The sequence below is a fragment of the Acinonyx jubatus genome, chromosome B4, assembly GCF_027475565.1.
Source record: "Acinonyx jubatus isolate Ajub_Pintada_27869175 chromosome B4, VMU_Ajub_asm_v1.0, whole genome shotgun sequence".
Classification (NCBI taxonomy): Eukaryota; Metazoa; Chordata; class Mammalia; order Carnivora; family Felidae; genus Acinonyx; species Acinonyx jubatus.
Window position 1 is genome coordinate 22,398,183 of NC_069387.1, and position 27,557 is coordinate 22,425,739.

General features: G+C 40.0%; 1 protein-coding gene and 1 long non-coding RNA gene across 2 annotated transcripts in view; one reads left to right on the forward strand and one right to left on the reverse strand.

Moving 5' to 3' along the window:
- On the forward strand, nt 1-26,818 carry LOC128316306 (uncharacterized). Its single transcript, XR_008299956.1, has 3 exons — nt 1-1,135; nt 11,463-11,568; nt 26,379-26,818. It is a non-coding gene; the product is annotated as an uncharacterized LOC128316306 (long non-coding RNA).
- ARHGAP21 (Rho GTPase activating protein 21) overlaps nt 8,484-27,557 on the reverse strand; it is a 135,152-nt gene continuing 116,078 nt past the window's right edge. Inside the window, 15 exon segments of the mRNA XM_015066297.3 lie at nt 8,484-9,359; nt 9,361-10,995; nt 13,870-13,901; nt 15,840-15,945; nt 16,266-16,307; nt 16,512-16,637; nt 19,361-19,450; nt 19,528-19,601; nt 20,287-20,365; nt 20,465-20,620; nt 21,426-21,568; nt 22,162-22,298; nt 22,378-22,442; nt 24,795-25,079; nt 26,423-26,548. Of these exon segments, the coding sequence (XP_014921783.3) occupies nt 9,294-9,359; nt 9,361-10,995; nt 13,870-13,901; nt 15,840-15,945; nt 16,266-16,307; nt 16,512-16,637; nt 19,361-19,450; nt 19,528-19,601; nt 20,287-20,365; nt 20,465-20,620; nt 21,426-21,568; nt 22,162-22,298; nt 22,378-22,442; nt 24,795-25,079; nt 26,423-26,548 (3,162 nt within the window). The 3' untranslated portion in view covers nt 8,484-9,293.

Consider the following 27,557-nt stretch of genomic DNA (forward strand, 5'->3'; position numbering starts at 1 on the left):
GGCTTTCAGTTTTTGAGGCAGGGGCCTGCGGCACGAAAATAGAGCCGACGGGGCTTATGGTGTTCAAAGTGTTGGAACACCTGGGTGGCTCAGTGAAGTGTCCGACTTCAGCTCAAGTCATGACCTGAGGGTTTGTGAGTTCGAGCCGTGTGTCCCGGCTCTGTGCTGACAGCTCGGAGCCTGGAGCCTGCTTCGGAGTCTGTGTCTCCCTCTCTCTCAAAAGTAAACATTAAAAATTAAAAAAAAAAAAAAAAAAGTGTAAGTGGGAAGAGGAAAGGCCTAGGAAGAGCATTCTGGAAACTGTGGCTGTCCATCCATCCTGCTGCTTAGAGAAAGTACCTTTTGAGGGCGCTTGAAAATACAAATACTGATACTAAGAGGCAACGCCCTAAGCCAGAGATAAAAGAATTAACACAGAGAAGTGCACACTGGGTTAAAGAAAGCCACAGATCCTGCACCGTCCTTTGCCTTGAGAGGTGGAGTCTGATCTGCCTCCCGTTGAATCTGGTCTGGGCTTGGTGCCTTGCTTGACCAATGGAATGCAGAAGTGATGTTCTGGCTCTCCCAGGCTAGGTCCCAAGTAGCCTTGTGGCTTCTAGTCTATCGCCCTTAGAGCAGCTTGTTGTTGGGACGCTCCCTCTGGGCACCCAGCCTCCATGCTGTGTGAAGCCCAAGCTGCTTGGAGAGGCCACGTGTGGACTGGTCAACATGTGCAGCTGAACCCCTAGCTGAAAGCCAGCGTCGGCTGACAGCTACGCATGAGCTATCTTGGACGTGGAGCCCAGTCATCAGATGGGAGCAGCCCCCGCAGACGGTTAGCTGACGTACCAGCATGAGCGCAGCCTAGCTGAACCTAATCAAGCCACACAACCGTAAAGGATCAGCTTAAAAGTTGTGATTTAAGCCATGGCATTCTGGAGTAGTTAATCGTTCAGCAAAAGATTACTGGAATATGTACGTGGTCCTTGTGCTCTGTTGGTAGAAGGAGCCTACAACTGCAGAGGCTTAAATCTGAAGAATTGTCAGAATGCTAGGAAGCCAAATCACAAATTCACAGCCAAATCAGGGGAAACTTCTAAATCCTACAAGGAGCATGGCAAGCAGATATTCTATTGCCTAACACAATGGGCAGCAGGTAAGAATTCAAACTGAGCCTGGGTGGCTCAGTCGGCTAGGGGTCTGACTCTTGATTTCCGCTCAGGCCATGATTTCATGGTTCATGAGTTCGAGGCCCATGTTGGGCTCTGTGATGATGGCATGGAGCCTGCTTGATATTCTTTCTCCCACTCTCTCTGTCCCTCCCCTGCTCTCTCATGCTCTCCCTCCCTCTCAAAATAAATAAACTTAAAAAAAAAAATCAAATTGGAATCAGATGTCTTTGTGTCAGGTTAAATTACTTCCTGTGGATGGAAAACACCCTAATAGACTAAAGGCAGTAGTAGATGTGATTTTTTTAGGGACATTAGAATTTGCTTATTTCTTCAAATGAACAAACATTCTTGGTGACGGCCACTAAGGTATGCTTCCCAAGATGCTTAGGTAGTATCTAAACAGAAAGGGGTGGGGGGGGGGAGATCCTGGATTCTCCATAAATAACATTCAGTAAGGAAGATACAGCTTTTGTGAGAATCTACACAAAACTTCATGTCCAGGGCACCTGGGTGGCTCAGTGGGTTACGCATCCAACTTCCGTTCAGGTCATGATCTCACAGTTCACAAGTTCGAGTCCTGTGTCAGGTGAGCACAAGCTTCTTGTCAGGTGAGCTCGAGCCCCTGCTTCGGGCTCCGCACTATCAAGTGGGATTCTCTCTCTCCCTGCCGGTCTCTCCCCCTCTCTGCCCCTTGCTACTTGCACCCTCTCTCTCTCAAAAACTAAAATAAATAAATAAGTCAATAAATAAATAGTTTAAAAAAATTTTTTTTCCACAATCTACTTTCTGTCAGTCCAACAACCAGAACTGAATGAGCCACAATCGAGAGCAATCTAGCAGAGCAAATGCACACTGATGTCAGCTTTCTACTTCCAAAGGTCAACTCAATTCACTAACAGTGGGACCTGGTTAGAATTCTCTTCCTCATATGGAGATAATATCCACCTCCTTTTAACTTTCAACCACTCTTCCGTGTTCAGCAGTTAGGATGCTTAAAATGGAAAAAGATAAGATTTGGGAGACATGATAAAGATCTTTAAATACTTGTTGTGAGAGTAATTCTGTAGAAAATCGACACTGACTTCAACATACGTATTTAAAAACCCACCAGGAAACTATGAACATCATTGTAAGGTGACCCACACATCTGTATTTACAAAGCGCAGTCGAGAACTGGGAGAATAGTAATTCTGCCTACTGGAAAAATGTATCCGTATCTTGCAATCTAACACTGACTACTAATCTATGTGAATTTCAGCATATGGCGTGTGAGCACCCTGGTGTTTTGCTCAATTCTGCTGGTAGGTTCTCATAACCATCATCTTTATCCTATTCTCAAAAGTAAAGGTTTCACGGCCTTTTTTTTTTTTTCCTATGTCCGGAAGAAAGCATCTGTAGAAACCCCATAATCGGGGGGCGCCTGGGTGGCGCAGTCGGTTAAGCGGCCGACTTCAGCCAGGTCACGATCTCGCGGTCCGTGAGTTCGAGCCCCGCGTCAGGCTCTGTGCTGACTGCTCAGAGCCTGGAGCCTGTTTCCGATTCTGTGTCTCCCTCTCTCTCTGCCCCTCCCCCGTTCATGCTCTGTCTCTCTCTGTCCCAAAAATAAATAAACGTTAAAAAAAAAAAATTAAAAAAAAAAAAAAGAAACCCCATAGTTGGGGCACCTGGGTGGCTCAGTCGGTTAACCAGCTGACTCTTGGTTTTGGCTCAGGTCATAATCTCACGGTTTCTGAGTTGGAGCCCCACATCCGGCTCCGTGCTGACAGTGTACTGCAGGGATTCTCTCTCTGCCGCTCTCTCTGCCCCTCCCCTGCTCTCTCTCTCTCAGAAATAAACTTAAGACAATTTTTTTTTAAAAAGTAAGAAACCCCACAGTCAAGTGGACAATTGATAAGTCTCTATCTGCGTTTCCCAATAGTTTCCTTTTGTAGCTGCTTTACAATTGGAAGGTTGGGACATATAAAGTCTCAATCCTCTCCTTGGCTGGAGAGAACTAAGCTTTCTCCTGTTTGTGTATTTCATCACTGCTCCAGCTCTCACTTTAGTTTGCACTGCAGGGATGCCATGAGGCCGGGTGGCAGGTGTCCCCTCACCCCCGCAGTATAGCCCTACTTCCTTTTGAGCAGCCAGCTGACCTGCCTGTGTTACAACCAGCGCCTGCTGTTCTCTGTTGGCACAAAACAGTCTGCTAAAGCATCCTCGCTGCTGGGGTAGAATTTCTGCACCTTCCAACAGTGAAGTGGCAAGGAGGGACGCTTGGTTGTCCTGTTGAAGAATTCCTGGATCCAATGTAATATTATGTGTCTGAAACTAATATAACATTGTCAACTATACTAAAAAAGAAGAAGAAAGGAAGAGGAAGGAGGGAGGAGGGAGAAGAAGGAGAAGAAAAAAGATTAAGGAGAAGGAGACAGAGACGGAGACGAAGACGAAGAATAACATTATTATTATTATTATTATTATTATTAATATTCCTAGATCTGTAGTTGTGTAGCAAAAACATCCACAATAACTACCATAGGAGAAAAAAAATGTTGTCATACCACCTCACATCATTTATAAAAAATGTCCCAGACACCTAAACACCTAACAGTGAAAAACACTCCTTCCCTCCCCTTCTTTCCTCTCCCCTCTCCTCCCCTCCCTCCCTTCCTTTCCCTTTCCCTTTCCTTTCTGCTTCATGCCCAGTGTGGAGCCCAATGTGGGGCTTGAACTCACAACCCTGAGATCAAGACCTGAGCTGAGATCAAGAGTCAGACTCTTAACCGACGGAGCCACGCAGGCGGTCCAGGAAGTATTTCTTAAATGGGACTCAACAAGTACATGTAAAAGCTAGTAACTCTGATTTAAAAAGACAAATTTAAAATATACAGTTAAATACCTTAAAAACTATAAACTGAAAGATGATATTTGAAATCTACACAACAGGCAAAGGATTAGTATCCAACTTATATAAAGATCTCTGAGAAAAAGCCAGCAACAGAAAACACGGTCTTGACTATGCACAACAGTCAGATGTTACCTCACATGTGTCAACTTTCCAGACAAAACATTAAGAACCCCAAAATATCTAGCATCCAAGAGGATGTGAAGAAATGAGAAAACACATACACGGCTGATGGTGTCTAAGTGGACGCCACTTTGGAGATTGACAAAACCTAGTCAAGTCGAAAAGGTGCACAGTATCGACCCAGAAGCTTTTAAGACACTCTGTATGTGTGCGCACAGAGGCAAGTACAAAGACACCCCTTCGAACACCACGTCCACCCCAAGAAGAATGGGAAAATAGAATAGAGCTACATGGTTCAATAAAGGCAGATCTCGAAGACATATGAAGTGACAACAGCAAGTTAGATACTATGCTATGATTTATGTAAATTAAAAATATTACACTATGTTATAATTATGGTTATATACATAATAAAAGTAAAATGTGACTGGAGTGATATACTCATGATGTCTGTGTTGGGAGGAGGGAAGGGAATAGGAATGGGAAGGGTAACAAAGTAGAGTAAAAACAGAAATATTTATCCTGTTAAAAAAGAGCTGATGCAAATATTACAAAAATGTTAATAATATTTGTTCATCCTGGGCAATATAAACAGAATGTCATATTCTTCTTCTCTGTGTTTTCAGTATTTTTCTCTACTTTTTCTTAAGAAAAGATAAAGCAATGTTGCCATATGTGGAAGACGCTAGAAGATGCTAGAATGCATTATACTCTACAGAAGAATCAAATGGTGGGCCTGAAGCTACTTTAGGATCATCTGTTCCAGCCTGTTTTTACAGATGGGAAAACTGAGGCCCAGAGAAGTCACTTTCTGCCGAAAGTCACACAGCTGGTCAGCAGCAGGTCATGACTATAGTCCAGGGCTTTGAGCGTTCAATGCAGCGTTCCAGGTGGATGTGAAGTAAGGCTTAGAGAATGTGATCTGAGAATGTGATCTCAAGGGGTTCCTGAGTGGCTCAGTCGGTTAAGTGTCCCAACTCTTGATTTCGGCTCAGGTCTGATCTCAGTTTGTGAATTCAAGCCCTGTGTCGGGTTCTGTGCTGTGCTGACGGTGCGAAGACTGCCTGGGATTCTCTCTCTCTACCTCTCTCTGCCCTTCCTTCACTCATGCTCTCTCTCTCAAAAGAAATAAACTTCTGAGAAAAAAAAAAAAAGAATATAATTTCAATTTAAGAACCGAGAAGTAGGAATCTTTGACACCTCCATGTAATTACATATTTCCACCTGTCAGCCCCTTCAGAGAGCAGAAACTGCATTTCAGCGTGCACTTTATAAATCTGAATAAAGGAACCCCCATACAAATGCTGGGTCCCTTCTTTCACTAAAGAAGCAGTATAAACCACTTTTCAAATGAGACCCCAAAATTTCTTAAAACCTTTTCATTAAAAGGTAGACACAAAACAAAACAAAACTTAGACACAAGACCTGCAGGATAAGCTAGTCTAACCATTACATTTTTATTGAAATGAGACCAGAATAACTTAGGCTGGGGACAATTTGAATAACTGTAAATCACTGAACTATGCACATAAAATCACACTACTTAACAGGATATCCCTAGATATCTGGGTGTTTTTAGAGAATTCACTGTTTCTAAGATTTTTTAAGTTTATTTTTGAGAGTGGGGGGGGGAGGGGCAAAGAGAGAGGGAGACACAGGATCCCAGCTGTTAGCACAGAGCGCGACGTGGGACTTGAACCCATGAACCATGAGATCATGACCTGAGCCAAAGTTAGATGCCTGAGCCTAGCCAACTGAGCCACCCAGGCGACCCTATAATTAGAGTTCTTTAGGAAGAGAAAGACTGCAGATAAAACACAAAAATAAGGAAAGAATAAAGAGCAGTAGAAATGGTTATTGTTGGTAAATGCAGATGAATATTCAAGTATATAAAACAAAAATAATGTCTTACAAGGTATGGAGATACATATATATATAATCAACTGTAATAAGCAGCATGTCAAAGTAGTAAATGTTTCATTTAAATTAGGTCCTATTAGATGAAAAATGTCTCTAAAAGAATAGTAAAAGAATAAATAACATGCTAATAGAAGGGGAAAAGGGTATAATAATAACATTTGAGTAATTCAGAAGAGGCAAGAAACAAGAGAAAAAGGTACATAAAACTTGTGAGACAAGTAGAAAACAAATAAGACAGCACATATGAATCCAAATACATCAGTAATTTCATTAAATGTAACTGAATTACGTACTTTGGTTAAAAGACAAAGATTATCAGACTACATTTAAAAAAGAATAATATGCTGCTACAAGAGATAAAAACCGAATATAAACACAAAAGGGTTGAAAGTAAAAGGATGAGAAAGATTACTATGCAAACACTAGCCAAAAGTAACTGAGACAGTCACACCAGTATCATATAAAATTAAACTTTAACACAAACAGCTTTGGTAGACAGAATGAAGGGCATTCCATAACAATAAAGGGGCCAATTCGCCATGAAGATAAAATAATTCTAAATCTATGTCCACTTAGTATAAACTAGCTTCAAAATGTATAAGGAAAAAATGGACAGAAATAAGAGACCAAAATATTTGTAAACATAAGACTTCATCACCTCTCAGGAAATGATACGAGCTAAGTAAGATATCAGTAAGGATATAAAAGATCTGAAAAACTAAAATTAAGAAACCTGACCCAGTTAACATAATAAAGCACCAGTTATATTGTTTTATTTCTTAAAAAAATTTTTTTTAAATGTTTATTCATTTTTGAGAAAGAGAGACAGACAGAGCGTGAGCAGGGCAGGAACAGAGAGAGAGAAAGAATCTGAAGCAGGCTACAGGCTCTGAGTCGTCAGCACAGAGCCCGATGTGGGGCTTGAACTCATGAACCACGAGATCATGACCTGAGCCGAAGTCAGAGGCTTACCTGACTGAACCACACAGGCGCCCCCGGTTATATTCTTTTCAAGTGGACATGGAACATTTATAGAAATCTGCCACATGATGGTTTATGTAATGGATATCTCCATTAATTTCAAACAGCTTGAAACTATCAGAATATGTTTAATAATCATGTGAATTATACTAGAAATAATTTTTTTACAAGACAAACTAGAAAGCCTCCAAATGTTTAGAAATTAAGCAATATACATCTAAATAACTCACAATAGAAATCACAATAAAAAATCACAACAGAAATTAGAAAATGTTTTGAAACAAATGAAAATAAAACAAATAGCCTTTTAAACAGCAAATATCAAAAAACAAAAAGTGGCTGAAAATCAATGATCTAGCAAACATCTCAAGATCCAAAGAAAAGTGAAGGTAATAAATATAAGAACCGAAATGAATAGAAAATCATTATCTGAGCCTTGAACCAGCTTCTTTTTTTTACATATAAAAAGTACTTTTGATGATTTTAAGAATACACTGGCTTTTCTAGTAATACGCCTACTGTGTACAGTAGGAAAGAGTGCACTTATATTTTGTTCAGAATTTTATCATCGTTTAAGAGTATCATGTCACCAATAGCAAAACTACTCACGGTACATAAAGTTATTGCACTGTTAGTGACTCTGTATATTGGTGCAAATATCCGACTGCTTCTCATATTGAATTGTTTATCACTTTATTATAAATCATTTTCTTTCCTTTCTATAAGAAAATTATAGACATTCCATAATATATGGAATAAGATATATATTACATATATAGATTTGTTATATAGGTAGTTTATATTATCTGTGAATTTCTCTTCAGAATAGTAAAGGAGACATTTAAAAATATTCTTTACAGAATGAGAATATGGGGTCTGGCAGGGTTGAAAACAACTCGATTTGATGATTTTTTAAGGCCCTTCCAGTCTTACCATTCTGAGACTTTAAGTACCCATTATTTCTTAGAATAGGTTTGACATATTTTGCAAGTGGTGAGTGGCAGGCACTATATCTGGAACAGTATGGCATTAAATCTAATAACCCTTATAATGGATACTATTATCATTATTTATCTGAGGGGATAAATTCAGAGGAGTTACATAATTTGTCCAAGTTTACATATCTAGGAAGTACAGAGTTGGTCTGATTCCCAAACACATGCCCTTTTCATTCATTATCTCCAACAAAAGGTAAACACAACATGTTACTTTAGCTAGAAAAGCTAAATATTATCTGTGTGCAGAAGGGAGGTTAGGCCAATGTAAATATTTATAAGAGATCCCTGTCCAACACAGCAGAAGAGAGGAGAGATGGACTATATAAAGAGAGCAGTGATTTTCTTAAAGTCAGGACCAATTAAGGCAGTTAGAGGTGGAAGACATTTAAAAATATATTAGAATAAGTTTCAAGCCATGCAAAGTTCACCAAAACAATTTTTATTTCCAGTGTTTAATTGGGTATGCACACAGGCATGACACAGGTTTGGATTCATTAAGTCCTCATGCAGAATTATATTCTTCTCGATAAAGAAGCCAGTTCCGTCCAGGTCACTATCTACACACCTATGTTACAACATTTATATCAAATCTGGTATCTGAAGAAAAGATACACATATAATATGTTCATTTAAGTTACGTATTTTACAGAAAGATTAAAAATTCAAGTCACACAAAACTCAAAAACTGTATTAAAAGTTTGAATATAAAACTCAGAGATCCACCTGGAATGACTAAAGAATGGAAGTTCCGTATCCACCTGTGTTAAAACTGGTAAATGTAATGAACTTTGTTACCAATAAAATGCTTTCATTTATTCAATGTAAGTTATCTAATTTTAACAATATGGCACCCTAATAACCAAATGGATTTTTATGATGAGGCACTTTTGTTAGTGATGAAACCAAAAGAACAAATTTGCTGCATACTAATAATGCCAGCTATTTTCTTCAGTAATCTTGGGTATACACTATGTAGTAAGTTGCAACAAATACCTTGCTCATTTGTATACAACTATCCTATATATATATATATATATATATATATATATATATATATATATATGTTCTTCTGGCTGTAGTAATGCACTGTAAAGCTATTCCACAGTGCAAAATGATGAAACCAGCCCAAATGAAGGCTGCATAATAACAATTCTGGTACAAGAAAATATTTACAGAGTTACTGGAACGTGTAACAGTAGCTTTTTTTATTTGCTATGGAGGACATGCCCCAGTTTAAAGACAGGGATGCAACTGTGCTTTATCGCCGGGGGTTTCAGACAGTCGAGGAGGCTGGGCATTATAATGCTGCAGAACTAGCATGTTGGCTCATGTTCTGGAAGCTTTCTCCATTTATTTGGTCAGGTGACTGGGGTGGGCTGGAAAGAAGGGGCCTGTTGGTTGAAGCCAAGGTACCGGGAGAGCCGCCCGCGTCAGCCTGGGAGGACAAAGGTGCGTGGGCCGTGGCTCCTTCCAAGGCGCGCGAGCTCTCGGGCTGGGGGCCCCCGGTCTCCCCTCTGCTGAGGTCGGAGGCGCTGGTGCGCAGGCGCTCCCTGGCCAGCCAGTCTGAGATGGAGAGGTCCTGGGCTGAGCACTTGGGCTTTAACCGATTCACAGCTGAAAGTTCGGATTCCCTCTCCGCACCCTGCTCGTGCGCCTTCCAAAAATTCAAAACACTGATCTCGGCGGCATCTCTGTGCCCTCCTAGCGTGTGCCGCCGTTTGATGTTTTTCCTCTTGGCCGCCTCGGCGCTCGCTTTTTGGTTTCCTACTCCGAACATGTCGTCGGCCGGCGCCCGGGGTCTCAGTTTTAACCGATCTGCTATCTTGGTCTTCCAAGTGGGCTCCTGTTTTTCGGATTCACTTCGGGTCGGTGTCAGTAAACTGCCCGTCGACTTTCCTTTCTTCATGACGTCAAACACCCGGGTTATGGCAGGGGCTTCTCGGTCGCTCTTGGCATCCCCGAGGCTGCCGCTGTCGGACTTGAACCGCGCCGATTTCTTCCTGGACAGGGTGTCGCACTCGATCAGCTTGTGGGAGCTGAAGAGCTGCCTTCGGCTGTCCAGGCTCGGTGTCAGACTTCCCTCCGTGCAACTGACCTCGCTGCCTTCCGAGTTCCTCCGGCTCGCCTTCCCGGCCTCCTGCAGCTTTCCCCGGAAGAGCCTGTCCGGGGCCAGGGCCGCGGGGAACACGGGGAAGTCACTCTCGCTGTCCGTCTCCACCGGCCGCCCCTCGCTGATGAGCTCGCTGCGCTCGTCGTCCGCCTCGTCCCCCTTGCTCTCGGCCACGGAGCGCACGTCGGGGCTTAGCCGGCTGCAGTCCAGGCTGGCCGGGTACGCGGTGGGTGGCGCGGCGGAACAGTCGGAGGTGGCGGTGCCCACGGTGGCCAGAACCTCGCCGCGTTTGCTTTCCGGGCTGGTGGACGTCTTGGTGGGAGGCCTGGCCGGAGAAGCCTGCGAGGAAGTGCTGGGCAGAGGGCCAGAGTCGGACCCCGGCTCTTCCAAGTGGGGGGACGACTTGTGCGCGGCCGGGGATCTGGAGCTGTCTCTCAGCAAGGGGAAGCGGCCGCTCAGCGTCGGAGACTTGCTGTGCCTCGAGCTGTGCGGGGGTGAGGGTTCTTCCGTCGGCGCGCTCTCCTGCCGCGGGGGCGTCTTTTCATCTTTTGGGGCACCGCTGTCCTTCTTGGCGCTGTTTTCTTTGGAAAGGACGAGCCTTTGCTTTCTGCACAATGCCTCGCTCTCTTTTTTGGACTCCTCTTTAAGGTCATTGTGACACTGTTCTGTGCTCTCTTTCTTAAAAAACACACTGTCCAGTTCGTCTTCTGAGCTGCTGGGCTGCGCCTTTTCTTTGGGCTTTTTCCTCTTGCGACTAGCGGCCGCGAATATGGAGGACACGAGCAGTTCCCTGCTGTACTGGTCTCTTCCAGATCCCCACGAGCCCTGAGAGGCAATCAGAGAAACGAGGCTTTGAACACAGGGATGCCACGGAGCTCGCCTGAAGAGGCCTTCCCCCAAACGTTTCTTACCGAGTTAGCTCTACGGAAGCTCTACGCACACTACAGAGTGTGGGGTTTTGTGCCTCCGTGTGACTTGGTCCCAAGAGACATTTTTCTTTCTTTATGACCAGTGCCATGTCTTGGTAACTGGTGGTATTTATCTGGCAAGTCACAGCGCACATACATCCATCTTTCACAGGGAAATAGTTCGTGCTTAGAGCTACCTAGCGCTCCTATTCTTGTTAGTTTCCCTGCACCGACTGCCTGCCCCTGCTTGTGCAATGCTGGACCTACTTCAAGTTCCTTAACCTGGAACACAGGTTTGAGAGTTAATACTTTGACAGAGTTGCATACAATATTCTGCCATGGGTTACTAAAATCGTATGACTGACTTCCGTGTTCTAATTACAGATGCCATATGATACACATCTGGTATCAGAGAAGCTCATTAAGGGAACCCTTTGGTCTTCCATTAGTTCAGCCAGACTGGGTCTTCAGACTTGCCTGGGCAAATCAGGTAGGTAATGTCTCATTTATCTCAAGGTAACAACAAAACCAGACAATTCAAATAATGTAAGGTCAGCTACAGATCTTAAATCCTTACCATAGAAGCACCATCATTGCTAAAGCTGTAGTGCAGGCTACTGGTTTCCTTAGCTATGCTCAATAGGGTCTTGACGACAACTATTTAATTAGTTTGTTCATAATGCCTATCTGCTAAGTCAAGGGTAGTGGTGGGTGAGGGGGTCAAGAAACACTTGATCACAGACCGTGGAAGACAAGCAGGAAGGCAGGAAGTATGCTGAGTAATAGAAGCAGAAAGTGTGTTTCTCTATTGTCATAAAGATCTGACACAAACTAAAACTACCGTATCAAAGTCGTAAAAAAAAAAAAAAAAAGTAAACATTTAGGCTGTTGTATGAAAACGCATTCACCACAATAAAATCACAGGTTAAGAGAACTTTGTTTCTATGGGTTGGAAAGGAACGCCCGGTTATCCAGGATCCTTCTAATTGGTTATCTACATTTTAACACCTTCTGCTGAAGATTGTAGTGGAGAATGGTTGCGGTTGGACTCTGAATCAAGCCTGACCTTCCTTCCTCTGGCTTGCCGCACAGAACACTGAGCAAGTGATTTACTTTCCAACATCTCAATTTCGTTGTTTATTTAACCAAGACAAAATTAGATTACATTAAGATTTCCTAGGGTCCCCTTCAAAATCCTATGATTCTGTGACCATATACGTGTTGGAGCAAATAATTTGGCTGTGGTTATTTTACAATTGAAAAACTGCTACAAAGAATCACACTACTTGTATATCCACCGTATTACAGGCAGAATACAACTACCACCATTGTTAACATGGAAAAGCTGTTAGAACAACAGATTAAGAAATATGCACCTAATAAGAGGGAAGGAGAGATTTCAAGTAACTCTGAAATCTCAAATATAACATCCAAATCTAAATCTGAAATCCTCTGGCAAAAAAAACCCAACAAAACAAAACAAACAAAACAAAAAGGAAACTGTCCTAGATCAAAGAAGCCTAAAGAAACATGACAATAAAATGCAAGGAGTGATCCTTCATTGCATCCTGTATAGGGAAATAAAAAACAATTTACATCATTGGGACAACATGGAAAATTTGTATAAAAACTCTACATTAGAAATAATAATGCTGTGTACTCATGCCAAGTACCTGGGTATTACGATTACCCTGTAATTTTACAGGACAATGCCCTGTTGTTTGGGGATGGATGCTGAAGCATTTAGGGATAAAGTGTTATCGTGTCTATATGTAACTCTCAAATGATCGACCCCCCCATGTATATCAAGATTTACCAAATGATGAATCTAAGGCAAAAGGTGTGGGCGCTATTTTTCTGGTAACTTTTCTCTAGGTTTAAAATTTTTCAAAATAAAAAGCTGGGGCCAAAAGCCAGTAAAAATCACAACATAAGTTATAGCAAATGGTGTGATATGACTGGAATATTTTGTAAAATGTCTGGCAAGAATTATAATTTAATCATACACAGCCCCATTATGGAATTTAAACACGATATATAAATCTCTCGTCTCATTTCTGAATAGAACAATGTTTTAGGAAGTTTCTTGGCAATTCTAGTTGCTACTGTCTCAGCAAAGTTTAGACAAAGCGAACTAATAAAAAACTTCCCAAAACTACTCAAAATGTTGTATAGTTTGGCAGTGTTGTCAATGGCATACAAATTATGCAAAAATACTGAGTTTGCTGAAAGGAGCCGAGAATATATATTTTCTTATGAAATATGTATCACTCAGAAGAATGTGTAATAGTAACAAAACCTATATTACTACTGAAATATTTACAGATGAAATACGATGCTTGAACTTGCTTCAGAATAGTCCAGGAGGAGGGAAGTGGGTGAAATGCATATGAAACAAGATGGCCAGCCACGTGTTAATTGTTGAGAATGGATAATGGTTGCATGGGGACTCGTTATACTATCCTCTCTGCTTTTGTGTATGTTAGAAAATTGTCATGTTTAAAAATGAAAAAGTGTCTACTCCTCTGTATTAGGCTAAACTATGCTGAGAGAAACCCAACATTCCAACTCAAAATCCAGTATTCTACCATATTCTAAGAATCCATTCTTCCCTTTAAAAGACTTTGTCGGTCTGTGTCCGGAAACGCAGAAAGGGATGCATTTGTATACTAATCACAATAATCAGCCACAAGGCAACTCTCCCCGCCCCCTCCCCCCCCCCCCCCCCCGGCCGACCAAAAATCAGCCACAAGGCAACTCCTCCCCCACAAAACTGTACGAAACAATTTACCTTAGATTTTGTTGAGTCACTAGTAGCTGAATCTGTGAGAAGTTAAATAAAACACGGTCAGTATCAGCCAATGTGTACTGCTTTCAACGGACAATGCAAAACTTATGGAAAGACAGGCACAGAACAAAATGTGAAAGCAGAACTCAAACAGAACAAGAGAACACAGTGGATAGTCAGAGCTCACAAAGATGCAAGCTGCACCACAGAAAGCCACCGCCATGAAAGGATGCTGTGAATTGAAGGCAGAGTCAGCTCGATGATAGGAATGGCAAAGGAGCCCTGGACTAGACAAGAACAGAAGCGCTAGTGTTTAATCAAATTTCTAACGAGTAAATCTAGCAATAAAGAAGCTGGAAGACCTTTGTAAGAATTGTACTATGTACCACATCCTGTATCTGAAACTGATACACAATGTAGAACTTTCAAGACTGTCAGCTGGCCTCGCTGCAAATTGAGACACTCATACTCGGTGTGCTTATGTTGATTTTTGTCAGACCGTCAGACTTCAATTTTATAAGCATGTACTGCATGCATATGGATGCATTAGGTAACCCCGCTTCCAGGTCACTTTGGTTTGTAAATAATGCTGATCTTTGTGCTTTAGACCCCAGGCTCACATCTATGCAGTCAGGGATCCTTTTGACTAGTTTGGTCAAATTGCTACCAGTTTTGTAATTATCTATCACAAATGCTATTATGGAAATGGAAAAATGGAGACCATAATTTTCACTGTCTGGCAAAAACTCAGATTATACAATTAGAAAGAGGGTAGGAAGGGGCTAGCGCTATTCAGGAGAGTACCAATTGTGCAATTTTTGTCTTTCAACTTGAGGGAAATTGATTTTCAAAATTAATGAGCTGAGCCCCATGCCACGCCCCTTTGAACACATGGCTAAATGCTTTATGACTTTAAGAACTGGTGGACCATACCATGCTATTTCTCCTCACGGTCTGCTTCAGAAATAACAAGAAACAGCAGAAAAACTTTTAAGAGAGTAGTATTGATCTGTTTACAATAATCTTGAAGAGAAAATTTACACCACAGATCAACCAGGTTTGCATTTACAAGAATCGGGGGTTTCTGCAGACAAGGCAGCTACAGTGTGGACAGCAATCCTCCTTCTTCCTACAGCTCCAGCTGTCCATCAGGGCCACCACAGAATCCACTAGCGACATTACCGTGTGATAGACTCCTCCCACTTCGCCTGTTCAACATCAGTATAGATTTGCCTGTGTCAGTAAGTGCTGAAAAAACCCTTTAGGACTCAAACAAGAACTAGAGACAAAGGGAGAACAGCGTGTGAAACAACATGCTAGATTTAGTGCAACAGTTTGGCAGGCGAAAATTGTCAGCAAAAGAGCCTAGGAAAACCACTACTTAACCAGACATTAGGGCGGCAAGAGAAAAACAGAAGAAAACGTCAAATAGACTGACTTTTTTATTGTGACATCTCTGGTGACAAATAATATACTGCATTTATGAAAATGGTGCCCACTTAGCAGTTCAACATATTTCGCTGGCTGCTTTCAAACAGAATGTCTAGCTCAAGAATAAGAACTACTTATATACAGTCCAGATCATACTTTCTGCCATCACAGCAACCACATATTCAGTAGCATATATCTGTTTTACCTTGTGATGACTATTACATGGAAACTGTGAATTAAAAAAAAAAGAACAAAACAGTGGTTTGCATGCTCATTTCCCTCCTATTTCCATTCGGACAAGCATTACAATTCCATGCACTGCCAATGGCATTATAGTCACTGGAAGATAATTAAGATCAATCAGAAAAGGAAGATTACGTTTTTTTATTAGTATAAAGGAAAGAAAAATAAAGTAGAAGAAGAAGGAGAGGAAAAGGAAAAAAAAATCACAGTGAATTGTTACTTGTGATTGATTTGTTCTTTCATGTTATTAAGAATTTAGCTTTTAGCCTAGAGATCAACACTGCCCAGGCAAAAGTTACCTGATACATCTCCAGGGGAGACTCCTGTCCTTCCAATGTTGGTGAGTAAATGATCTATGTTTGGCACTGGCTGGGACTCTACTGTGTTTTCCTCCTGCACTGTTGTCTATGGTTAATAAACAAACATCTCTTCATCATCTCTTCAAAGATAATTTAAAAGTCAAACAACATTTAGCAAAAGACACATTACTGAGTGGAGCACATGTGCTTAACTTTTTACACCGTTTACACATAGTTGATTAACTACAAAATAAGCATCATACTTGTATTTTCATTAGACCAGAAACTGAGGAGCTATAGACCTGCTTCCGGGGTGCAAAGCAGACAATAGCATACAAAGCAGGAAGGTGACACTGTTGTGTGGCATCGGGATCTGGTGTCCCAAATGAAAACAAGTCAGTACAAATGCTGACGGACAATACTTACAAGAGGCTCTTCAGCACCTTCTTCTGTGAAAAACCAGTCATGCTGAAAGTTAAAATAAAAAAGGTGAAAAGAGAAATGAAATAACCCCGTACATAGATCTATATTTTGGAGAATAATATAGGAAAAGAAAAAGGTAATTTTCTCAGTAAAAAAAAAAAAAAAAAAATTATAATCAAATTCTGTCCTACCAAACATCAGCTGCTTACAACAAAAGGATTTTCTTGAGGAGACGAAGCCTGAACTTACGTGCTGGATAAGCGTCTCTACGATCTTGTACTGGTCTGGCATGTGAGTGACCATGTGGGTCATGTTATCTTCAGATGTTCTCACAAGAGTTGGGCCAAACACTATTGCTAGGTTTCTGGGTTCCATCTGGAACAAAGGATGTTATTGAAAGATATCAGAATTTCTCTTAAGAAAGTAGGCTTAAATTCCCGTTGCGTGTCTGGCATTTTATTTCTGAAAGGTTCTTTTGATGAAAAAGAATTCAAAGAAGAATGGTTGATTGATTGTGTGTAAAAAAAAAAAAAAATGCTTCCTAGTTAGGCTTTCTATAAGCTAATCTACACCTAACTTCTTTTTCCTGCTTTAATGACACATACTATGCTTAATTGGCATTCATTTTTTCAATGAAGTCTTTGATTGCAAGCGATTGATCTGGTTCAAAACTAGTATTATGCAGCTACATTCACTGACAAAAATATGAAAATCAAAGGAAAAAAACATTCACGAAAGAAGAGGGCAACCCTCTCCCCTCAAAAATGAAAAACTGGAAAAGGTGCTCAGAGACACGTAACGTTTCCCAAATTTGTCCCTGTAGTACATCAAAAATGCAAATATTTAAAAACCTGAAGTCCAGAAATACTCTTTTCTGACCAATTTTTACTTCAACGAAAACAAAGCTGTCCGCTTATCCTTGTGCCAATCTGAACGCCTCGACAGGACATGCTTTTATGTTTGAACATTCATTTCCACGATATTTTGTATTCCTTGTTTCATTACATAGTTATCAAATGTATAGATCCTTTGTTTCCCTTTGTTATATCTTACAGTGTCTGGTGTCATATTTTGAATTTAGGATTTGATTAAAATGTCAAATAGCTTTAACCAACCCTGAAAACGTACCAGGAGGTTCAAAAAAAATCACTGTAGTACTCAAAGAGTCAAACTGGTTCAGGGGGCCCCACTGCTAACTATTTTGGGAGAGCCAGGCGCATGCCCACACGCATGCATACACACATTTTAGGTATGGTGCAAAGTGGAAAACGCACAGACTTCCTGTTCTGAAGTAATTTTTATGCATCAAATATGTTAACTACCGTAACACATGCATTATTACACTGTGCTTACTGCAGAGATATAAGTAGAAATTGCGATCAAAGTCAGTATTTTCATAGAAAGCTGACTTGGTGGAAGGAAAATCTGACAACAGGAAAGGCTGACTTGAACTGGGCTCACAGGCCTGTTTCTTATTTTCCCTCTGGGAGATGTTGTCCTCTTATTCCTCCATCTGTACTGGTGAAAGTGGCTCACAAAATAAAGTCCATCTCAAAGGTCTCATGCAAAATTTTTGCTAGATTCATTTAAATTTGTAGACTAATGGTAACGCACATTATTATTTCTGGTATACAGTCGTATTTATTATGTGGGTATATACTTCTAGCTGGCTCCTCCATAAGACTAATAACACAAGTAGTTCGCAGTTTAGTCATTCATTATTTAAGGCAAATTCTGTATTTTTTGAAAGATGTTCCAGAAGTGTCATCAAATAAGTCAGGGAAATGAAATGCCTTAGCCACTTCTTCAAGAGTCACAGTGTTAGTTAACATATTAAAACCACTAAAAAAAATCTACAGTAAAGAAAGTTAAGTGTTGTTAAGTGTTTAATTCAGTGCTTTCTACACTGATTAGACCATCAACCGCTACTTTTCCAGTGCTTCTAATACCAGCAAAAGTGATGAACTGATCAATGATGTAATGCACTTTGGGGAATGCTGAAATAATTAGAAAATACGTCAGCTATGATTGTATCGAGAACTCTTTGGATTCTACTGGATGAACTTCTGGAAACAGTACAGTCAATCTCTCTCTTGTTTTTTCCTTTTTCCTTTTTTAGCCCTGTCACTACTGAGGAAATTGAGAGCCTGAAGGATATCATAACACTGCTTAAAAACTGCTCAATCTGCAGGGAAAGGGCTTGACACTGTTCTCACACTCCAGCCTTACTACAGCTGTGAGCAACTGTCTTCCAGAACACCACAGACACTAAACTGACTGAATCGATGCTTTTCTCTACCTTAAGCAGGCATAACCCTTAGAAAAGGGGGACAGCAGTGTCCTGAGCTTGTGGTATTCTGTGTTTTTCTTCTCCAGAAGCCAAAATGACTTCATTTAAATATTTGTCAGTAATGCTGAGCTTTAGAAAACCATCATTTTGCAACCTCTAATGATATAATGGGTTTAGGCAACAATCACCAGTGACGGATAAAAATGATGAATGAAGACTACAACGGTATCAACCAAGCACAATGTGTGGAACTTCAGATAATGATTTAAACAAACAGGTGTACAAAGACATTTCTTGAAACCAATCAGGAAAAACTGAACACAAACTGAGTATCAGATCATTTCGAAGGGTAACTAATCTTGGTGTGTTTGATAAAGGGAATGCGATGGTGTTGTTTAAACAAGCAAACAGGAAGGTCTTATCTGCTTAACACAAAACAAACCAAGAACAGGTCAGTTTTGCTGTATACACCACTTGGTACATCTTGATCACTGTAGCACGCAAAGTGTCACAAATGGTGCCTATCCAAAATACTGATACACAGCTGAAAAATAAAAGAAGGGTTTGACTTATTTAAAATTTTTCTTGCTGGATAAATGTGAAAAGAAATGTGTTTTTCAAATGGTGACAACTGGTATTTTGGGATCTTTTTCTTTTAAGGGTGATCTTTACGGGGGCTCACCGGCCAACAGGATTTCAGAGCCTTTGCTGAATTGTAACCCCGTTTTTGACAGACATGAAGCAATGAAACTTATCTTTTCAACTAAAGCCACTGAAAGTATACCTCTTCCATATGTACTTTACTCACCTTATTTTTTTCTGAATTTTCTGCCACTGTCTTCAGATGAGCAGAAAGGAACTTAAGAGTTTCGTAATGATGTTCAGGCAAGTCGTGGATCTGAAACATATTAGTTTCATGGTGGATTTAAAGGCTGAATTTCAGTTGTATCTCCAAAAATAGAAAATAATACCTACTAGTCTTTTTAATGTTTTCAGACGGTCTAGAGGATCTTCTTTACGGTTGGCCTCAATGAAGTCGGCATATTTATCTGACGACAACAATAAGAACAATAAAAAGAAATTTAAATTGCTTAGGTGAGTTATAATCTGGATTTCCTCTGAGGTTCAACTTCAAAACACCACACACACATTTAAAATGTAGGAATGACCCCAAATAGCCTTTGAAATGTAAGTCCAAACCTGCTACTGTTTTTAACGATCCTCCAAGATTTATCATCAAATAAAATTCCCTAAAATGTGAGTTCTCTGAAGGTACTGTCCTCTATTTGTAGTCTGTCCATTCTTTTCTCCCCCCAACCACAACATAGAGAACAGTGTCTTAGTAAGTCAAATATTTGGCTTAACTGAAAAAATGTTTTTCTACTAATTGTACCGTAGTATGTCTGAAAATTTTGACAGAGGACAATACATTTTTAATCTGAGAAGTAAACATGCATGAACGGGATAAGATATGTTTTATTGAACCTACATAATTTTATTAACTTTTTCACTGAAATTTATCAGGAGGAAAAACCAATCTGAATGACAAAAAATAGCTATAATTTTAAAGAAAATAGTCATAATTATGCTTTATACAGAAGTAACAAGTAAATAAAATCTCATGCTTCCTTTAACAAAATATTTTCTCCAGGTTCAATTTAATATTCTCCGGCTTTCCAACAATGTCATTTTAAACTATTTCAACTGGTATCTTTTGTGTGGGAGTTCACTCACCATTCGTGAAGAGAGGCTCAGGGAGTTTTCTGAAGAAGGATTTTAGTAGACTGCTTATCACATTCAAATCTCGCCATTTCTGGGGGTGCAAAAATAGAAATGTGGCATTTTTGTTGTCAGTGCTACCAAAGGGAAAAAAAAAACAGATCAGGTATCAAACAGATATAAACACACTTACATCATCTTGTATATCAATATCCGCCATTCCCTTGTTGAGCTCCTCCTGCATACTTGAGATGGCTGCATTATTTCCAGGAACTCTGTAAATACCTGTATATTCAAGACCTCTTTCTTCAACTAATTTGCAACATATGTCAACTATTAATGGAATATACTGCAAAACAAGAAATAAATATTTTATTTAATACAGCACAAATGTTCATATTTGTTAGTAGATGTATATCGTAGCTAAAAGACCCTTTCCATCCAAGAGGAAAAACATCAATCACTGTTGTTTGATAGAGAGAAAATGAAGAATGCAGACATGGCAGAACCAGGAATAGATCAAAGCAGCAAGAGAGATTTGGGACAGTGGGAAGAGAACAACTAGGTCAAGACAGAGAGAGGAGGGTCCCCAGGGAGATGAAGGTCTGAAGAGGAAATGAGGAAAGTCTGCAGTAATGAGAATGTGGGCATGACTCAGGTGGATAAAGGGGAACAAAGTCAAAAAAAGAAGAGGGGGAGAGAACAACATCAGTCAACTCATGACACAAATCCTAACATGGACGCTGTATACACACACGCGCGTGCACACACACACACACACACACACGCACATTTACATTTATTATTACTTTCTTAATCAGGTTCTTGTTCTCATCCTTCTTTTAAGATGCTAAAAGCAGAAACACACAGGATTTGAAAATGAACTCTTACCATTTCAGATACATTCCTAATGGACGCATCATGATTCAATTTCAGAGTGAATATGTTAGAAAAAAATGCGTTTACAGATAAAATTACTCAGCACACCCTGACAGGTCAGCAATGCTCAGGGAAGCTGGGTCTGCTAGGAGGAGGAACATGCTGGGCAGACTGACACACACTCTCTGTTATCTGACTGGCTGTGCACTCAGGTCCTACAATGACTATAATTGAACTAGCGACTGTAGGAAATCCAGGTGGCTGGGATCTCATACCCGATTGGTGTGTGCGGGTGGGCAGTCGTCTAGTCTGACACCGAACGTTCCTGTAGCAGTAGGCTTTTTTTCAAACGTCTTTCTCATAATACTTGGAATGCCTTTTCTCCACGTGCCTTTGTCTTTTGGGGGACTGGTATCATCTTTTGTTATGCAAGAAAAAGACAGAAGAAAAAAATGAAAACAAGCACGGTTAAATCATGTCGTTTATCAATATTTCTATAACTCAGAGTCCTGTCCTATAAATAATATCTCCTATATTTATCAAAAATATTATATTCTCTTCTCTTCCTAACATAGCACTCCTTCTAACCTTCTATGTAATTTAATCAGAATCTGTTCCGCTTCTCCACCCTTTTACAACCTGCAGTTTTCTTTAAAACAGTCAGGAAAATAGGATCAATGTGACTTCTTGATAGTGAGATTTTAGCAAAAGGAAACATGATGGTTTTATCTGACAATGACAGTGCCTGTGTCCTCTGCATTAATCACATTTGCAGTGTCTTTTACGTAGATGTATGTGTTATATTTTCCTTCACTTCATCTACTACAAGACAAAGACTCATCTTAAGGGAAAGGGCCCATTAGCCTAGACCAGGTCCAAGGTGACCTTTGAGCTAGCTCACACTGGGCTGAGGTCAGCAAAAATGGTACAGAGAAACATGAAATACCTTTAAAATCCCAATCTTAAACCATTGTATTTGTCAAATTTCTCCAGAAATGCTAACATCAGTACCTTTACTGAGAAGTTTCCTTTCTGACTCTTCCTTGGGAGAGTGTGGACTTTGAGTCTTTGGCTCTGATTTAGCACCAAGCAGAGTCTGCCGGATGCTGAGACTCTGGCGAGGTGTTTTTGGCAACTGTTCTGCTTTGCTGCTGAAAGAAACGAACATTTCTTAACAATTATGTATTTTACATCCAAAATAACTTGTAGGCATGGTGGGATTCTCACCTCATCAGACTGTTATATTCTTTTATTCTTCGACTAATTAGATCCCTGTTAGTCACTCCAGTGTCCTACAGAACGAACAGGAGGTAAGATTAGAAAATCAATTCTAAACTTAAGTGGGGATCTCTACTTATTTTTTGAAGCTCTTTATTGTACTACATTGCTCAGTAAATACAAACCCTATATTCTCAGTGGGCTTGTTTTGAAACCTCTGTTCAACATCACCCAACATCACTTTGCAATAAATGATCCAAATACCTCCCACCCACTGCCAAAAGAGCTTTCTGTTTCTTTTCTGTACTCCTACGATACCTAGACTAAACCCAGCAAGCAGCAGGTGTTCAAACTTATCGATCTGACATTTTTTATCAATGGCAGAAAGCAGAGAGTCATTTTTTTCCTCTAACACCAGAAAGAATGATCAGCATTTCAAAATAATACAGTTGTGGGGGCGCCTGGGTGGCTCGGTTGGTTGAGCGTCCAACTTCGGCTCAGGTCATGATCTCACGGTTTGTGGGTTCGGGCCCCGTGTCGGGCTCTGTGCTGACAGCTCAGAGCCTGGAGCCTGTTTCAGATTCTGTATCTCCCTCCCTCTCTGCCCCTCCCCTGCTCTCTTTCTCTCTCAAAAATAAATAAACATTAAAAAAAAAAAACAGTTGGATAAAGCATAGAAAAATACTGTCAAAATTTGTTAATGATGAATCATAGAAACATCGAGATTGGGGGTGACTTAGTGTCAGAAATGGCACTTAGATTATCCGAAGAGAAAAGCACAAAACTGGGCTTTTCAAGTTCAACAGATTAACTTTTATAATATGCTATATGGTAAACTCAGATTTGACCATGAAGTGATGATTGTTTTCTACTGATTCCAATTATACATCGACATGTATCCCCATTTTTTTATTAGTCTCATTTTGATTAGAATGAACAATTCAATTTACAAATATACTTTGGAGTCAAACAATCTCGACTTCAAATACTCTTCCTACCAAGCAGCTGAGAGATCACACAGTTAAGATTGACAGTAAGATCGCCTGGGTTTAAATTCTGGCCCTGACACTTACCAGCTGTGTAACCTGGAGGAAATTACTTAACCTCTCTTTGCCAGTGTCCTTGTTTATAAAACGGTGATGACACATTCATATGGTTGCTGAAATTTATTCATGTAAAAAGTTCTTACTCTCCCTGTTTACTCTGAAAAACTTCAAGTCTGATGCTTTACAGTGGTGGTGTAAAACAAAGGTTGTATTGAAACGGATCTGGTGTTAATTTTTAACTACAAAGACGGTAGGGTGTAAACTATCAGAGAGAAAAGCACAGACTTTTTCCCAAGACCTAAGACCTTTTTTCAGAATCTGAATTGATGTAATGGAAATGACATTAGAGAACATAACTTTACAGTTAATCTGGATGTCCCTGTGCACCGTGAGTTAAGGGAAAAGAACGTTGTGCTTTCTTTGTGTGTGCCCTAACAATGAGCACAAAAGGTGAGAACAATGTGTAAGAAACACTGTGTTAATGATATGAGAAGATACTCTTGAGCAAAAGTTATAGATTTTTTTAATCATCACTGAATGTGCACTGTCAGGTTTATAATTATGTACCCTGAAAACACTACCTTTATGAATGAAATTCCTGTTGTAAAAAATATCTTGCTGGTTGTGAGCCAGAAACCCTCAAGTCCCTAAATATTTCTTATTGAAAAGAAAAACAAGCTTATCCCGTGACTTCTGACAATGCAAGTTTTCTTGAAAACCAATGACTAAATTCTAGCAGGCTCTATTATATTCTTGACTGAATTTATATTTCCATTAACAAAAATCCTCCTATCAGTATCGCTTTGCATTTATACAGTAATTTGTTTTGACAAGTATTTTCACTATAACTTAAGCCTCACAGTAATCCTGTTTTTGAGATAAGGAGCCAGAGCTGGAATTACTTAGTAACGACCAGGACTAGGACCTAGGATTTCCTGACCCTGCTTCTAAGAAAGTAGGCAAAATATAGGAATTATCTATTTTTGTAGTTCAGTAATGGAGATTTTCAAAATAATATTGAGTAGGGGGGACACGTGAGTTTTCCTTTTGATCAATTTTTCAAGCAAAAATAGCATATTATAACTTGTTTTTAATGTTTATTTTTGAGAGACAGAGCAAGGGGGAGAGGGGCAGACAGAGACAGAGACACACACACGGAATGTGAAACAGGCTCCAAGCGGTCAGCACAGAGTCCAATGTGGGGCTCGAACTCACAAACCGCGAGATCGTGACCTGAGCTGAAGTTGGCGCTCAACCAACTGAACCACTCAGCGCCCCCCTTATAACTTCTTTTCAAATGATGTATCAGATCCTTTCAGTCTTCCTAAGAAAAATGTCACAAAAGAATCTGGTTTTACAAGCACCACTCTGAACACACACCTCCTCATTGAGGTTGCTGCTCTCCTGGATGGTCTTGATCCACGCTAGCATGTCGTCTCTGTCCTCGGCCTGGAAAAGGCACTCGCAGTCTGATGTGGTGAGTCGAAACACATTTTTCCTCTTGGTCTCGCTGTACGAGATGTCTATTAAGCAAGCATTGACGCTGATGGGCTGTTCTTCTTCAGATGGAGTCATCTGTTCCCTTTTATCTTTGTACAAGTACAGCGAATGGCCCCGAAGCACAACATACATCTGTTTCCACGGCCGAATACTTCCACCAACTCGCTGGAAAACATGGAACAGTTCAGGAATACTTAATGCGTGGCACAGTCTTAGTGACAGGATCAACACACCAAGCAATACTGTTAACACACAAATGGACACCAAGTCTAGCAGGTGTCTGATTCACGATCGTATGCGTTGGCCAGGAGAGGATTGGCAAATTGTGCGGAGGGTAAACCAAGCTAGGCAAGGTATTCATGACAAGATCAAGGACAGTGAAATGTCAACTTTAATTCTGGTCGGAGGAAAAAAACTATTTTACCGTTCATGAACAAAGTAATTAAGATACATTGAACAAAGCAAGGTAAAACAAGAGTAGCAAAATACGTAAAATATATGAAAATGGTAAGAGAACAAAAAGTAAGAAAAAAATCAGTCAGAAAAGTCTTTTGAGTGAAAGTAAGGCTGACGACAAAGTCCCAGCTCATGCAAATGACAAATAATGCTTAAAAACAGCATGTACAAGGAATGAATTAGGTTAACAAGACTGATCAACTTTATGCGGTCAAGCAACAATATCCATACCCAAGGTGGGTTTTTCTTAAAAATTAAACTCTTTTGACAGTATTAAAATTTTTTTATAAATAATCTGCCCAAATATTGCAAGAAATTTATGGCAAAGGTTTTATTGTATTGAAATCTGCTTAATGAAGCATATATATATTGTGATACTCATTTATATAACTCAATATTTATAAAATAAAGTGAAACAAGGAAATTATAAAAGCAATTTAAAAGAATAAAATGGGAAAGCTAAATAAAATATTTAAAATTATTAATATGGAGAATTGTCACTCCCTCAAGGAGGACTCTGAAAATCTATGGCTAATAAACTAATAAGAAAAGCTGAGTTCCTTCTTGAATAACTTCATTTCTCTTTTATGCTGGCAAAATATAAGACAGTATACTCCATTTGCAGTTGATACACAGGACAAAAATATACAAAATTAAATCAATGATTAGAATTTTTTTAAGTGACTTTTTCCTTTATGTAAAAAACTATTTTTTATAAAAAAGTGACAGAATTTTATTTTTCTTAAATGCTTATTTATTTATTTTTGCGAGATCATAGATGAGTGGGTGCAGGACAGAGAGAGACAGAGAGAAAGAGAGACACAGAGAGAGAAACAGAGAATCCCATGAACTTCGAGATCATGCCCTGAGCTCGAATCAAGAGTTGGACGCTTAACTGGCTGAGCCGCCCAGGCACCTGGAAAAAGATATTTATATGTGATGTTTTCTACTCTTTATTCTGGATAATTTGCCGTCTCATCTGTACAGACTTTATGTGTTACTTCACAGGGGCTGCATTCCATACACTCGCAGTAGCTGAGAAAACATACTACCTTGCCCTTATCGGTGACAAGTGGTCGGAAATGGAGCCATCCTTCCTTTGCAGCATCACTGAAAACCTCTGAGGAAGAATCTTTCCTGGACCCAGAGTCTTCTGATGACTTCTGGCTGTCTATGATCTACAGAGAAGGTCAAGAAAATATAGTAAAATATCCTTTTCCTTTATAAATATTTGCACATGGAAATTGCTTTACTGAAAACAACTCTTTTTTATTGTTTATTTTTGGGAGAAAGAGAGAGAGGGAGAGCCAGCCATGTGAGTGGGGAAGGGGCAGAGAGAGAAAGAGATCTGAAGCGGGGTCTATGCTGACAGCACAGAGCCCGATGCAGGGCTTGAACTCATGAACCATGAGATCATGGCCTTGAGCCTAAGTCAGAAACTTAACTGACTGAGCCACCCAGGCGCCCCTGAAAAAAATCTTTAACGTTCCAAAATGAATGGTTATTTTTGAAGAATACCAACTTTATCAATTCCGTTAGAAAATGTTCTGGTCTTGTTGCAAAAAAAAACCCAAAACACGTGAATTGTGAATTGACTGCCATCATTTTTTAAAGGTCATCTGTAGGAAGTTTTTCATCTTTAAAAAAAATAACAGAAATAGTATAATGTTCCTGCTCTTGAGAGCTCACATTTTCGTGAGCAAAGATAAATCAGAATAAAAAATAAAAACAAGAAAATGATCAGATTGTGATTAGTACCATTTGGGAAAGGAAAACTGAGATATTGTAACAAATGACTGAGTAGCGGCTATAAGTTCAAGGCCTACTGAAGGAAGAATATTTAAGATGAAATATGGAGGAAAGGGGCCATCCATGATAGGTCAGGAAAAAGAACAGTTCGGGGAGAATATATAGCTAATGAATGTACATTCATCATTATCGCTTCAGGGCGTGCTCTGGAGGTACAGTGAATAACACTTGATATGGGGGAGGGTGAAAAAGAAGCAACAAGGCTAACTCCCAGTTTGGGGGCTTGAAAACTGGGTGAAGTGGACCTAGTGGGATGGGGAAAACTGGATAAACATGTCTGGGGTATAACCCAGATCTATTTGGCCACTAAACCTTGATTGCTTATTAAACACCCAAATAAAGATGTCAAAAGGGTAGCAGCCTACATGAGCTGCAGCT